This window comes from Neolamprologus brichardi, chromosome 3 (genome assembly GCF_056152115.1).
Source record: "Neolamprologus brichardi isolate AB-2024 chromosome 3, ASM5615211v1, whole genome shotgun sequence".
NCBI classification, from domain to species: Eukaryota; Metazoa; Chordata; class Actinopteri; order Cichliformes; family Cichlidae; genus Neolamprologus; species Neolamprologus brichardi.
The window spans coordinates 29,327,779-29,342,664 of NC_142106.1; the positions used below are offsets into that span (position 1 = coordinate 29,327,779).

The 14,886-nt window shown below is 38.1% G+C and overlaps 1 protein-coding gene across 1 annotated transcript; it reads right to left on the minus strand.

Moving 5' to 3' along the window:
- Positions 1-5,596: 5,596 nt before the first annotated feature.
- Positions 5,597-6,591, minus strand: LOC148104151 (GTPase IMAP family member 4-like). Its single transcript, XM_087838263.1, has 2 exons — positions 5,963-6,591; positions 5,597-5,618 (listed from the first exon to the last, which is right to left on the minus strand). The coding sequence occupies exons 1-2, from the start codon at positions 6,577-6,579 to the stop codon at positions 5,597-5,599; spliced, it is 639 nt and encodes a 212-aa protein (XP_087694389.1). The 5' UTR covers positions 6,580-6,591.
- Between the last annotated feature and the right edge of the window lie 8,295 nt (positions 6,592-14,886).

Genomic DNA, 14,886 nt, shown 5'->3' on the forward strand with positions numbered 1-14,886 from the left:
CTCCGCATGTTGCACACCTAACACCTCCACCTCAGTCTCTTCTGTCCAAAGAACATTATTCCAGTAGTTATGAGGGTTTTTTTCAGCTTCCATATTTTTTTAGAGAACAAACCAGCCATACCTGTTCACTTCTTTTTTTTCTAATTAAACTCATGAATGGTAAATGAAGCCTGTGGAGTAGGAGATTTAGAGCTTTGTTTTATTTATTATATATATATATATATATATATATATATATATATATATATATATATATATATATTGTTTTTTCACTTGTGAATAATAAGCCTTTCTGAAATTGATGGCTTTCCTTATTGACATTGTGCTGACACATTCACGAATTTCACAGATCAACAAATTCTAAAACCATAAGCATCTTCTTCATTCTTTGTTTTTCTTCCTCCTTCCTTGTTTTCAGTACTTCCTCTACCCAGAACTGGTTTGTCCCAAATGCTCAAGCAAAGACTTGGTCACAAGTATCTCAAAGACTCTCAAAGATGTCTGCCTTATCTTATTATTTTATGTTTTTTTTATTTTCTTCCTCCTTCCTCCTTTCTTGTTCTCTTCCTCTACCCAGAACTGTTTTTCTTGTATGCTCCGAGAGAGGATGCTTTCACTTTTTAAATACAAAACAAAAAAACTAACAAACAAGAAGAAACTGAAGGTGCCATCATTGAGTAAATTAAGTAAACTGAAGCATCTTAAAATATGTTTTACAGTTTCTGCCCTGACCATTAGCCTAATGGTCAGGGCAAATGTGTACATATGAGTGTCAAACCACGCTGTGCGTGAATGCTCCTTCGTTGGCATGATTGTGCTGTGCTACACTTTGCTTAACCAGGAAATTATTGTCGTTCAGAGCTTTTGTTCTATTGTGCTGTTGTTTTATTGTATGTGACAAGACCTTCTGTATAAAAATATCACTGTAATTACTAAATGGTTCATCCAAAAGTCCTTGAATTAAAGGTGAAATTATTATTTCTGCATTTTCACTTAGTTTTTATTAAATGAATAATGACTCATTTAATAAACAGGTACAGGGCATTTCGTTGCCCTGTACCTGTGCATGTGCAATGACAATAAAGTTGAATTCTATTCTATTCTATTCTACTCAGTAAAATTTGTTTTTGTGTTCTTTCAGGTAAAACTAAAATTTTAAAAAGGGCATGCTTACTTTTTTCTGTTGACTCTTTGTATACATAAGTACTGCATCTAACTTGTTTTTGTTTATATATTCTCACTGCACAAAGAACTGTTACGGATTCAAATATTGGGGATGGATACAAGAGGAAAAACCAAAATAACAACACTGGTCCGGCCGGGTTGAGTCAAACGATGATTTAATGAACACACGCGTGAGAGATGGACACCATACAGCAGACAGCATCAGATCTCAAAATGGTGGAGCCTTGATCAAACTCTTATAGCCTCTAGTGGCCCCCACCTAATCATAAAAGCCTAAACATTCACATTCTTTCTCTCACACAGCGCCTAAGCTACGACCTTGGCTCCCTGTTTATCTGCTCCTGCTGAGATGGGGCAGTATGCTCTGTTCTCTTCTAATCAGACAAATAAGGCGATGAGTTATTTCTTATAACTCAGCAGTATAATGCATCATAAAACAATATCATTCATTCACAATAAATCAGCAGTCTCATGTAATGCAAAACAGTTTAACAAATGTAATAGTTATCACCTTCTTCTAATTCAGGAGAATAATGCAAACTAAAACTACATAATAATTCACAATCTTTAATTAGGGGTCTAACATGGCATAAAATAATATTATAATCCAACAGAACAATGCCAGAATCCTAAAGATTTCAGCTTTTTGAAATCAAGGTTGCAGTGAAGTAAATTTTTCACTGCTCTTGCTTTGTCAAATACCTTTTTATTTGTTATTAGAATTCCTCTACTTTTTCTGCTACTTCAGCAAAATTATTACAACAGGTACTACTGCACCCAAAAAAATGAAAGTAACATTTCACTTGTTGACATTCATGAAAAGTTGGTCAGAAGTATTTCAAACACTCTAACGTGACAGCCTTTTTTCCCCCTTCTTCCTTGTGTTGAGACGTTCCCCAACCTTGAACTTGTTGCTTGGTGACACCGGAGGTGAAGGGGGCCATTAGACTGAAGAAGGAGTCCTATCGGGCTTGGTTAGCCTGTGGGACTTCAGAGGCAGCCTATAGGTACCGACAGCCCAAGTGGAACGCAGCTCTGGCAGTGGCTGAAACAAAAACTCGGGTGTGGGAGGAGTTCAGAGAGGCCATGGACTTTCAGACTGCCTCAGAGAGATTCTGGCAAAACAACAGGTGACTCGGGAGTGGAAAAGCATTGCTGTACCTACACTGTGTATAGTGCAGTTGGAGCACTGCTGACTGTTTTTATTTGTGGACCCTGATGAAGGCCACAAGCCGAAACGCGTTGGTCTATTATTAAAGTTGTTCATCTTCCCTCAAGTGTTGCTGGAGTTCCTGCTTTGTGAATTCTTTTATCCTCTCCATGCACCTTGGAAGCAGGTGAAATTGTGCCAGAAAATGTTTTTGCTGTTTTTATTTGTGGCACCGATGTATGACGCACCACAGCACATTTGATTGCTTTTCAGCCAGTTGGCTGTTACTGTGCTATGCTTTGCTCAATGCAATGGGAAACTTTTATTGCACAGCACAAACCATAAAATGTGTGTGTGTGTGTGTGTGTTTCAGAGTTCAGTAGCACTATTAAAATTTAACCCTTTGAATTAAAGTTGAAAGTCTGTGCTTCAATCATGTATTGTGTGTTTGATTTAAAGTCCACAGTGGTCTTGTACAGATGCAAAAATATCTTGTAGTCCACAAAATTACAGACCTATCTGTATTATTACGTCTTGATCTTTAAAGCCCCAGAGAGTGTGCTTACTTTTGATTCTTTATCACAAGCACTTCATCAATCTAACTTTTAATTTGTTTATCATATCAGTCCACAGTAAACCTCTGATGTCTGACACTGAAGTCTGCTGGTGACAGTACATAGTTTAACTTCAAGTTTGTTGAACATCATGTTCATTTAAGGCTGTGTCTCATTCTAAATGCTCTCTTCAGTCAATTCTGGACTTGACTTTATGATTTTCAAACTGTTCCTGAACTGAAAGGCTGAATAAAAGACAAGTATAGGATGTCTCTAGGATGACATTATCAAACCAACAAAAACTCCTAAAAATACACCTAGTGGCATGAATGCAAACTTGGTCTCAAGTATCTCAAGCACTCAGGCCTGATGCCTGTCTTCTGCCTCTGTATTTCCAGATGCACAGTGCAACAAAAAATACCAAAGATATTCCCTTCTTTTATTTTTAGATAACACATAATATAGGCGATTTGTGGGAGATAAAACAAAATCAGACATTATAGTGCAAACTTACATATGTTTAGCTTACATTATACAGTATCCACTGATTCCATTACTTCATTATATTAACTAATGTAGATACATAAATGTAGAAAGGAGTTAAAATACTCTGAATGAACAGGTAAAATTATCTAGAGTCCAAACAGAATCCCTATCCCAGTTTTAATTGATTATAACTTCGTTCAATGTTAGCGGGGACTTGTACATAAGGCACATCTGGCACAATATATCTGCCTAGTGTTGTTTGACAACAAAAATAATAACAAGCAACAGAATCTGTAATAAGATGAGGATCTCAGCATATGGTACTTTGTGAAAAAGCCATGCTACAAGCAATGAGAACAAAAGAAACACCAGTAGTATCACTCCACTACTGTGAGACTGGTTTTGCAGAGGCTGATTTGTTTTTCTTATCCACTCTATTATTTTGTATACATTTTGTATTAACCATTCTACTTTGGTCATTTTTGACTTTATCCATTCTGCTACTTTTCTTATTTTTGGCATCATCCATTCTACTACTGGGCTTAATTTTTGCATTAACCACTTGCTTATTTCTTCAATTACCGGTTTGGCTACTTTGCTTGCTTTTTGCATTACCCATTCTGTTACTTTGTTTAGTTTTTGCTTTAGCCATGGTCCTATCCCTACTGCTTTAATGTCTGATGCTAGTTGGAGTGCTGTTTTCAATACTTCTGCTCCAACACCTACCCATTCTGCTACTTTATTTATTTTTGGTATCATCCATTCTACTACTGGGCTTAACTTTTGCATTAACCACTTGCTTATTTCTTCAAATACCAGTTTGGCTACTTTGCTTGCTTTTTCCATTACCCATTCTGTTACTTTGCTTAGTTTTTGCTTTAGCCATGGTCCTATCCCTACTGCTTTAATGTCTGATGCTAGTTGGAGTGCTGTTTTCAGTACTTCTGCTCCAACACCTACCCATTCTGCTACTTTATTTATTTTTGGCATCATCCATTCTACTGCTGGGCTTAACTTTTGCATTAACCACTTGCTTATTTCTTCAAATACCAGTTTGGCTACTTTGCTTGCTTTTTCCATTACCCATTCTGTTACTTTGTTTAGTTTTTGCTTTAGCCATGGTCCTATCCCTACTGCTTTAATGTCTGATGCTAGTTGGAGTGCTGTTTTCAGTACTTCTGCTCCAACACCTACCCATTCTGCTACTTTATTTATTTTTGGCATCATCCATTCTACTACTGGGCTTAACTTTTGCATTAACCACTTGCTTATTTCTTCAAATACCAGTTTGGCTACTTTGCTTGCTTTTTGCATTACCCATTCTGTTACTTTGTTTAGTTTTTGCTTTAGCCATGGTCCTATCCCTACTGCTTTAATGTCTGATGCTAGTTGGAGTGCTGTTTTCAATACTTCTGCTCCAACACCTACCCATTCTGCTACTTTATTTATTTTTGGCATCATCCATTCTACTACTGGGCTTAACTTTTGCATTAACCACTTGCTTATTTCTTCAAATACCAGTTTGGCTACTTTGCTTGCTTTTTGCATTACCCATTCTGTTACTTTGCTTAGTTTTTGCTTTAGCCATGGTCCTATCCCTACTGCGTTAATGTCCGATGCTATTTGGAGTGCTGTTTTCAGTACTTCTGTTATCGCTGCTCCACCCCCTAATATTGTTCCCCCCAACCCTAAAAAGGAGCCAAATAAAGCACCTACATTGCTAACTAATCCACCACCAACCTCTGCTACTTTGCTTATTTTTGGCATGACCGCTTCTGCTACCTTGTGTATTTTTGGCATTACCAGTTCTGTTACTTTTCTGATTTTTTGCATTGCCCCTTCTACTACTTTGTTTATTTTTTCCATTACCCACTTTCTTACTTTTTTTATTACATGCTCTGCTATGTTATTTGTTTTTTCCATTAGCCCTTCCAGAACTTTGCTTACTTTTTGCATTACCCATTCTGCTACTTTGATCATCTTTTGCGTTGCCCAATTGCTTAGTTTTTGCTTTAACCATTCTGCAAGTTTGCTTACTTCTTTTATTACCCATTCTACTATTATGCTTAATATTTGTATTACCCATTTGTTTTTTTCTTGCATTACCCATTCTGCTACTTTGCTTGTATCTTTCATTACCCATTCTTGTAGGTTGTTTATTTTTGGCATCATCCATGCTACTAACAGTATTGCTATTATGACTCCTATTGTGAATGCCACTCTATCCCCCAAGACTACTCCTGCTAAAAAGATCCCAAATAAGGCAGTCAGCATGATATCTAATCCATTGCTTACTACTTGCTTTGTTTTATTTTTTCCTTTTTTTGGTTCTTTTTGCAGGCCTTCTTTTTTTGCATCTAGTGCAGCTTGGTTTTTTTCTATTTCTTTCCCCGTTTCATTTGGTTCTTCATGTTTTTCTGTCTCTTTTGTCTTTTCCTCTGCTTTTCCTTTTCCTGCTTGTTCTGTTTCTCTTTCTAGTTCATTGCTTTCATCCTCTGCCTCAGTTGTTGTTCCAGGGGTTGGCTTAAAGAAAGCATTTGTGACCAATTGTGCTGCAGGCCTTGCAAAGTTGGTCAATCTATCCCACAATCCAGTGCTGTTAGCCTTATTGCAGGGGTCTCCTTGGGGCAACATCTTGTTAATGTCAAACTCTCCTTTATTTTCTTTAAGAATTTGGTCTGTTGTGTTGAGCAATTCTGCAACTTTGGACTGGTTGCTGATGTTATCACCCTGTTGGTTGTAGAGATGGTACTGGCTCTTGAACTTCTTCATCAGATCACTCAGATATTTATTCTGATCTATGAACTCTTTGATCTTCATTTCATCTGAGTCTGGTCCATCCTCAGTAAAGACAACTGCGGCATATTTGAAAACCTCCTCTGAGAAATACTGGCTTATTTTCTCAATGACGGCCTGCTGCTGCTGCTCTGTGGATTTCTCCACTTTGAGCACAATGAGAAAAACATGAGGCCCTGGAGTAGACTCAGTGATACACCTCAGTATTTCAGGCTTCAGCTCCTCCTCTGATCTACCTGTGTCTGAGAAATCAGGAGTGTTGATCAGGGTAATTCTTCTTCCATGAACAGATTTGGACTCAGTTTGACATTCAGTGTTGTCAACCTTAAATATGTCCTCTCCAAATATGATGTTTGCTAGGCTGGTTTTCCCAGCTTCACTGTCTCCCAGCAGGACAATCCTGTACATTGTTTCCACTGGAAGGAAGTGAAGACAAAAAATGAATTAGAAGAAAATATAATGCTTGGCCCAAAGAAAGTCTTTGTGAACTTCAGGGCCCTGAAAGTTGACCCATACATTGACAACACTTGACCAAAAGCTTTGTGGTCAAAACGGTGTTTTGTTAAATTTTATGTAACATTTCATTAATTTATTTACTTCAGGAAGGGCACTAAACATTACTCACATCAAATATTTAATGTAGTCTGGTTAGTAGATTAATATGATTCATAAATAATTAATCCCAAAAGTTATGTGTCCTTATTAAATGAGACAGCATGGCTAGGTGCAACATTTTACAATTTGCTCACAATATTCTTAAGGCACCATCCAGTTATATTTTCATGGGACATTTATCTTCAATTTTATTTATTTATTTTTTTTAATTCAGTATTGTTATGTTTGCAAAGGATTAGGGTTAAAAAAAAAACTTACCAGGCATGTTGTTTGAAGTTAATCAGTGAAGAGAAGAGCTTGACAGTTGTCATGTATCTTGATGTTTTTGATACAAGCTTAGTTTCACTTACTGCTAAAATATATGTCGGAAGGGGGTGGGGATTGCTAGGTTTTTCCCTTCAGGAGGAAATAAATTTCAGTTGCATACTTCTTTTCAGTAATTAAATTACTTTGATTATGTACAAAATAACATTCAACACATTTTAAAGATTGTTTACTTGTTCAGCTTTGATTCAAGTTTGTCTTTCAATCTTTCAACCAACTGCACCAATTTTCCAGTGCCAGTAATGTCATAGGTGAATAAATACTTGTTTTTAAAAAGTAAAGTTTTCACTGAGTGAAGGACAATAATTGAAGGTCACACAAGAAAAATACAGACATCAACATTTTTTTTTAATATGTCATTTCAGAGTGGCGGCTCTCTATGTGCTCTTGCAAAAATGAAAGTCTTCATAGGACTGTGCAGACATGTAAATAAAATTAAGTACACATTACAAGCTGTCTTGAATGTTTTCTAGTTGTAAATAAAGTTTCTCACTGTAGAAAGATCAAATTGTCATCAAATTGTTTAGAAATTACTTACACCTTCATCTAATTTATAGGCAGAAATTAATGATCCTGTCAATCATTTCATATTTTCTCAGAAGTGTCATTGCTGTCTTACCTTCTTGGCATTGTGTTAACACACGCCTTAATGCTCCAGAACAGAAAAGTGGCAAAACTTCTGATTTTTTAGAAGTGATCAAACTTGCTAATGAACAAATAATGAAGTGCATATGATTAGCAGCACCTAGCTGCTACTTACCCTCTTATGGTCAGCTAGGAACTTTTAATTTTTGTAGTTTTTGCTTGTGTATAACAACAGAATGTATTTTAAATCAAGCAATCAATATGTGATGAAGTGCAGACGTTCATGTTTAATGAGTGCTTATATCAAAGGTACTGGATCAGCTGTTAAGGAATTACATTTTTCACATTTTCAGCAGCTCAAAATTACTTTTTGACTGACAAGCAGTTACCTGATTTACGAAAGTCTGTTCCTTCGTTATGTTAAGACATCTGAAAGAGACATTCTGATTCTCTGGAAATGAAACCAATACTAACTTGCACTAGCATGATGGGAATTTTCAAAAGTTATTACAACAGACACTAGTGCATGAACAAAAGTTACACCTGCATGCAAACTTGGTCTCAAGAATCTCAAAAACTCTAACCAGAAGTCTAATAACTATCTCTGGTATGTTTGCTGATGACTGTTTAATTCTCCTCTTGTTTTTGTGTTTTGTTTTTTCCTTCTTCCTTGTTTTGAGTTTTTCCTCCACTTAGAACAGAACACTTCTGTATACTCCTAAAGAGGGATTGTTGTTCAGTTATTAAACATAATGCAGAAAAAGCACAAGGTTTTTTTTTTCAGAAAAAGCCTGGCAGACCATCTCAACACACTGTATGAAATAATGTATTTAGTGATGTCTGTGGTTTCTAGAGTTGACTGGCTCATCCAAATTTTAAAATCAGTCTCTTGTGAGTGCAATTAATTGAGTGCAATTAATTAGCAATAGGTCTAAAGTTTGCATGCAGCTGGTCACTGGTCTTTGCCTGTACTATCTAATTTTTTTGCAGTTGTTCATGACCTTTATTTGTAGTATATGCACCACATCCCAGGGTTTTTATTCGTGGCACAAATTTATGACACACCACAGCACATTTGATTGCTTTCCAGCCAGCTGGCTGTTACTGTGCTATGCTTTGCTCAATGCAATGGGAAACGTTTATTGCACAGCATAAGCCATAAAAAAAAGAATTTGTTTCAGAGTTCAGTAGTACTATTCAAGTTAAACCCTTTTGAAAGTCCGCACTTCAATCATGTATTGTGTTCTTGAGTTAAAGTCCACAGTGGTCTTGTACAGATGCAAAAATGTCTTGTTGTCCACTAAATTAAAGACCTATCTGTATTATTACATCTTGATGCTTAAAGCCCTAGAGAGTGTGCCTGAACTGAAAAGACGCATAAAGGACAAGTATAGGATGACTCTAGGATGGCATTAGCAAACCAACAAAACCTCCTAAAAATATAAATGCCTAGTGGCATGAATGCAAATGGTCTTAAATATCTCAGGCACTCTAGCCTGACGCCTGTCTTCTGTCTCTGTATTTCCTGATGACTGTCCTTTTGTTTTGGTTTGGTGTTGTTTGGTTGTTTTTTGTCTGTTTTATTCCTCCTTCCTTGTCTTGAACATTTCCTCTACCTGGAACTAGATGTTCCAGTATGCTTTGGAAGAGAATAAACTGTTCAAAATAAATACAAAACTGAATCCAGAGAGACCCACCAACAAGCAAACAACTGAAGGTGGCTCTACCAAAGGTCTGGCAGAGCATCTCAAGGAGGGAAACACTGCTAGTGGTATGAATGCAAGCTTCGTTGTAAATATCTCAAACAAATATTCTAACCGGATTCCTGTCTTTTCTGTATTTCCTGATTTTTTTTTATTTTTTTATTTTTTTTGTGGTGTTGGTGATGGTGGGGGTTCCTCCTTCCAACAAGCAAACAACTGAAGGTGGCTCTATTAAAGATTTGGCAGAACATCTTAAAAGAGGAAGCACTGTATTTGGCAATGTCCATTGGTTTTAGACTTGAAACAGTCTTTGACTACCTCGTCCAGGGTTTAAAAAGTTATTTTAAATTTCAAATTATCTTAGTTTTTCCAATTCCAGTTTTTTAATAGTGAGCATCTGCAGATAGGGTACTTTGTATAAAATGGCTGTAAGTGCTAAGAAATTAAATACTAAAACACTTGAATTGAAGCTAAGAGGGCCTCCATTTGATCAAAATGCTGCAGCAAGAGTACTGATAGGGACTAGAAAAAAGGGCCATACATCACCCATACTGCCTTCTCTTCATTGGCTCTCTGTTAAAACCAGAATCTAATTAAAAACCCTTCCCATCACATACAAGGTCTTGAATAATCAGCCCCCATCAAATCTTAATGACCTTATAGTACCATATCACCCCAGTAGAGCACTTTACTCTCAGATTAACTGCTTACTTGTGGTTCCTAGAGTATTTAAAAGTAGAATGGGAGGCAGAGCCTTCAGCTTCCAGGTCCCTCTTCTCTGGAGCCAGTTCCTAGTTTAGATTTGGACAACACATACCCTCTGTAGATTCAGGTTAGGCTTAAAACGTTATTGTTAGGGTTATTGCCAAGTACTTGCTCAAAGGGGGTTGTATGGTTGTTGGAATTTTCTCCATATTATTGCAGAGTCTTTAGCTTTTATTATAAAGTTGTGTGCAGTGACTGTTGTATGTGTTGTGATTGCACTATATAAATAAAATAATATTTTTAAATAAAATTGTTTCAGTGCCACATACATATAGCACTGATTATTTCTTTAATCTAAATCCTAAAAATCAGTCAAGCCTGCAAATGAACTGGGACAATTTCTCAAAATGTATCCTTAAAAGGGGTATCAATCAGCTCATTTTAGACAAATAAAAAATGTAAATAGAGAAACCCACACTATATTTATAAGAAAGTAAGAAAGCAGTAATCCCAAAATGTCTTTAAAGTGGTCTCTGGTGGAAAAAATATAGAATTAGAGCACATTGTCAGAAAATAAATGATCTTATCGGAGTTTTGGCGTAAAACACTTTGTCTTTGTGAAGACAGCTTCAGCACTTACTCCCCCATAAAAAAGTTAATTAATTAAAATTTAAAAAAAACCTACAAAACCTTTATGATTTGTACCTTACAGACACTTAGACTTGGCCTTGAACCTAAAGTTACAATATTTTTAAATGACATTCAACTAGAACATGTTTTCTAACTATTAACACTTGGATAGAATAGTGGTGTAGGGTGGGGTTGTGTTAACAATCCATCCAAAATTACATCTACGGTCGTCAAGGTCAACTTAATGATTCATTGATTGAAAATTGACAAAACAGACTTTATAATTTGGCAGCTATGAAGTCGACATATATGTATGTTATATGCATATATATATTATATATATATATACAGTATATATATATATATATATATATATATATAAAAATTAAAAAAAACACCCAGCACGCCCCTGCGGGCGGTTTTATCCTTCAAGCTCGGGTCCTCTACCAGAGGCCTGGGAGCTTGAGGGTCCTGCGCAGTATCTTAGCTGTTCCCAGGACTGCGCTCTTCTGGACAGAGATCTCCGATGTTATTCCCGGGATCTTCTGGAGCCACTCGCCTAGCTTGGGAGTCACCGCACCTAGTGCTCCGATTACCACGGGGACCACCGTTACCTTCACCCTCCACATCCTCTCGAGCTCTTCTCTGAGCCCTTGGTATTTCTCCAGCTTCTCGTGTTCCTTCTTCCTGATATTGCTGTCATTCGGAACCGCTACATCGATCACTACGGCCGTCTTCTTCTGTTTGTCTACCACCACTATGTCCGGTTGGTTAGCCACCACCATTTTGTCCGTCTGTATCTGGAAGTCCCACAGGATCTTAGCTCGGTTATTCTCCATCACCCTTGGGGGCATTTCCCATTTTGACCTCGGGACTTCCAGGTTATACTCGGCACAGATGTTCCTGTACACTATGCCGGCCACTTGGTTATGGCGTTCCATGTATGCCTTGCCTGCTAGCATCTTGCACCCTGCTGTTATGTGCTGGATTGTCTCTGGGGCATCTTTACACAGCCTGCACCTGGGGTCTTGCCTGGTGTGATAGACCCCAGCCTCTATGGATCTTGTACTCAGAGCTTGTTCTTGTGCTGCCATGATTAGTGCCTCTGTGCTATCTTTCAGTCCAGCTTTGTCCAGCCACTGGTAGGATTTCTGGATATCAGCCACCTCCTCTATCTGCCGGTGGTACATACCGTGCAGGGGCCTGTCCTTCCATTATGGTTCCTCGCCTTCCTCCTCATTCTTGGGTTTCTGCTGCCTGAGGTATTCACTGAGCACGCTGTCAGTTGGGGCCATCTTCGTGATGTATTCATGGATGTTCGTTGTCTCATCCTGGACTGTGGTGCTGACACTCACCAGTCACCGGCCCCCTTCCTTCCGCTTAGCGTACAGCCTCAGGGTGCTGGACTTGGGGTGAAACCCTCCATGCATGGTAAGGAGCTTTCTTGTCTTTATGTCAGTGGCTTCTATCTCCTCCTTTGGCCAGCCTATTACCCCAGCAGGGTACCTGATCACGGGCAGGGCGTACGTGTTGATGGCCCGGATCTTGTTCTTACCGTTCAACTGACTCCTCAGGACTTGCCTGACCCTCTGCAGGTACTTGGTGGTTGCAGCTTTCCTAGCGGCCTCTTCATGGTTCCCATTCGCCTGTGGGATACCCAGGTACTTGTAACTGTCCTCTATGTCTGCAATGTTGCCTTCTGGTAGTTCAATCCCCTCAGTTCTGACTACCTTCCCTCTCTTTGTTACAATCCGACTACACTTCTCCAGCCCGAACGACATTCCAATGTCATTGCTGTATAGCCTGGTAGTGTGGATCAGTGAATCGATGTCTCGTTCACTCTTGGCATACAACTTGATGTCATCCATGTACAGGAGGTGGCTGCCAACTGCTCCGTTCCGTAGTCGGTATCCGTAGCCAGTCTTGTTAATGATCTCACTGAGGGGGTTCAGGCCTATGCAGAACAGCAGTGGGGACAGAGCATCTCCCTGGTAGATCCCGCACTTGATGGTGACTTGTGCTATGGGCTTGGAGTTGGCCTCTAGTGTTGTACGCCACATCCCCATTGAGTTCCTGATGAAGGCTCTTAGGGTCCCATTGATCTTGTACAATTCTAGGCATTCCAGTATCCAGCTGTGGGGCATTGAGTCATAGGCCTTCTTGTAATCAATCCAGGCAGTGCACAGGTTGGTTAGTCTGGTCTTGCAGTCTCGGCTGACTGTTCTGTCTACCAGTAGCTGGTGTTTTGCGCCTCTGGTATTCTTGCCAATTCCTTTCTGTGTCCCGCTCATGTATTGACCCATGTGCCTGTTAATCTTAGCCGATATGATGCCTGACAGGAGCTTCATACAGAGTCTATTCAGATATTTTAGATATAAAATATCTGAAATTTATTTATCTGAATAAAATTTTATTTATCTGAATACCTGCTACATTTTGACAGAAAGCTTCTGTGAGAGATTCAGCTGCAGGGCCTGTTAATTTGATCCATACGTGCTTAGAGATGCTTTCCCTGATTTTAGCAGAGGGATGGAGCATTCCAGAGTGTTCTAGAAGAGATCAATTGCAGCGTTTAATTAATAGTGTACATTTATGTAGCTGGAAAATCCATTATCACTCATTTATGCTTTTGCTGAAACAATTGCACATATTTGTAAAATGCTTAAATCACCAGAAGAGGTTAAAAACATCCACAAAATAATGACGGCATATGAGAAACGTGACATTGCATTCTGTGCAGCCACAATAGGAATCAAAGTAACATATCTGCCTTCATGCAGCATGTCGAGTTTGTTTGGCAAAGCATGATCACAAGCTCAAAAATCAAAGATACTTTTTAAAAAGTTTTTCTAACCCCAATCATTCATGTTCATATGATGTCATCTTGTTAACACTAACTTTACAAGAACATTTTTAAACTACCTCTTTAGACATTCTAGAGCTGCATTTATTTCAGTTGTACAATCTATGACTTTAATCCAAACTGTAACTGACTGTGAGGAATGTGTTTTGGCTGAAAATGTCAATTTTAAATGCATGCATGAGATGGGCTATGTATGTGTTCTCTAGATTTATTTTTAGCACTTAAAATCTGTTCATGTCAATGTCATGCATTACTCTAATATTTATAAACTTTCTTCAATTTTCACACAGGTCAATAAGTCTTCAGGCACTTTCAGGTGAAAATGGGAAGACAGTAAGCAACAGCTCTGCTCTACTAATGTTTGGTTTTGGCTCCATCTAGTGGTTCCTGAAATATAATGCAATGTTATGTCATCAAGCTTCGTTCTTGTTGGTTTCACTTTTGATTTCTTGGGTCTCTTTTTTCCTGCATTCACTGCGCAGTCTTTTAGGTGAACTGCCAAAAAAGATTTGATGTGTTTGTTTGTTTTTGCTTGATTATAAAAAGCTAGAAAATATCAAATGTATTTAATGCAGTCTGGCTGACAGATTAACATGATGAGTCATGTATCATAAAAAATCAAAAGCAGGCTGCGTGCTTGGTTTGGTCCGACATTTCTGTGATTGTGATTTCATCACAATAGTCTCAAAGCACCAACCAAGTGTCATTTCCTTCGATTATTTATTAGGCTTCTCAAAATGCACATGGTCGTTATGACTGCAGAATATTAGAGTTAAAATAACTTAACAGGCATGCTTGCAGAAAATCAGTGAAGAGCAGAGCTTGACAACCGTTGCTTGTCTCCTGTGGGTTTACTTTCACTTGCTGTTTGAAATGTAGGCATGGAGAGAGCTCAGGGTTTTGGTTTGAGTGGAAATAAAAAGCGTAGCTGAATGTTTGTTTTCAGTTGCTGAATTCTGCATTTGCAGAATATCTTAACACAGATGTGAGGTTTACCCTTCTATAGAACAGATAAGATAAATGTTCCATTGGTCCTGATATGTTATTATAGCATGTTGCTATCCCATGAAGTGGATGATGTAAATGTATAATGTTGCGTTCTTTTCTTTTTGTGCCCTTGCCACATGGTGTAAATTCAGTAGAAAGTACAGTATATAGCTACACATGACTGGTTGCAGGTAAGACACATGTTTTGTGCAGAAACATGCTGAATATTAAAGGATAGAAGAAGCACGTGTTTAATATTAAGTCCGATTTTACGTTTTCATGTTAATATTAGTTTTATTCACC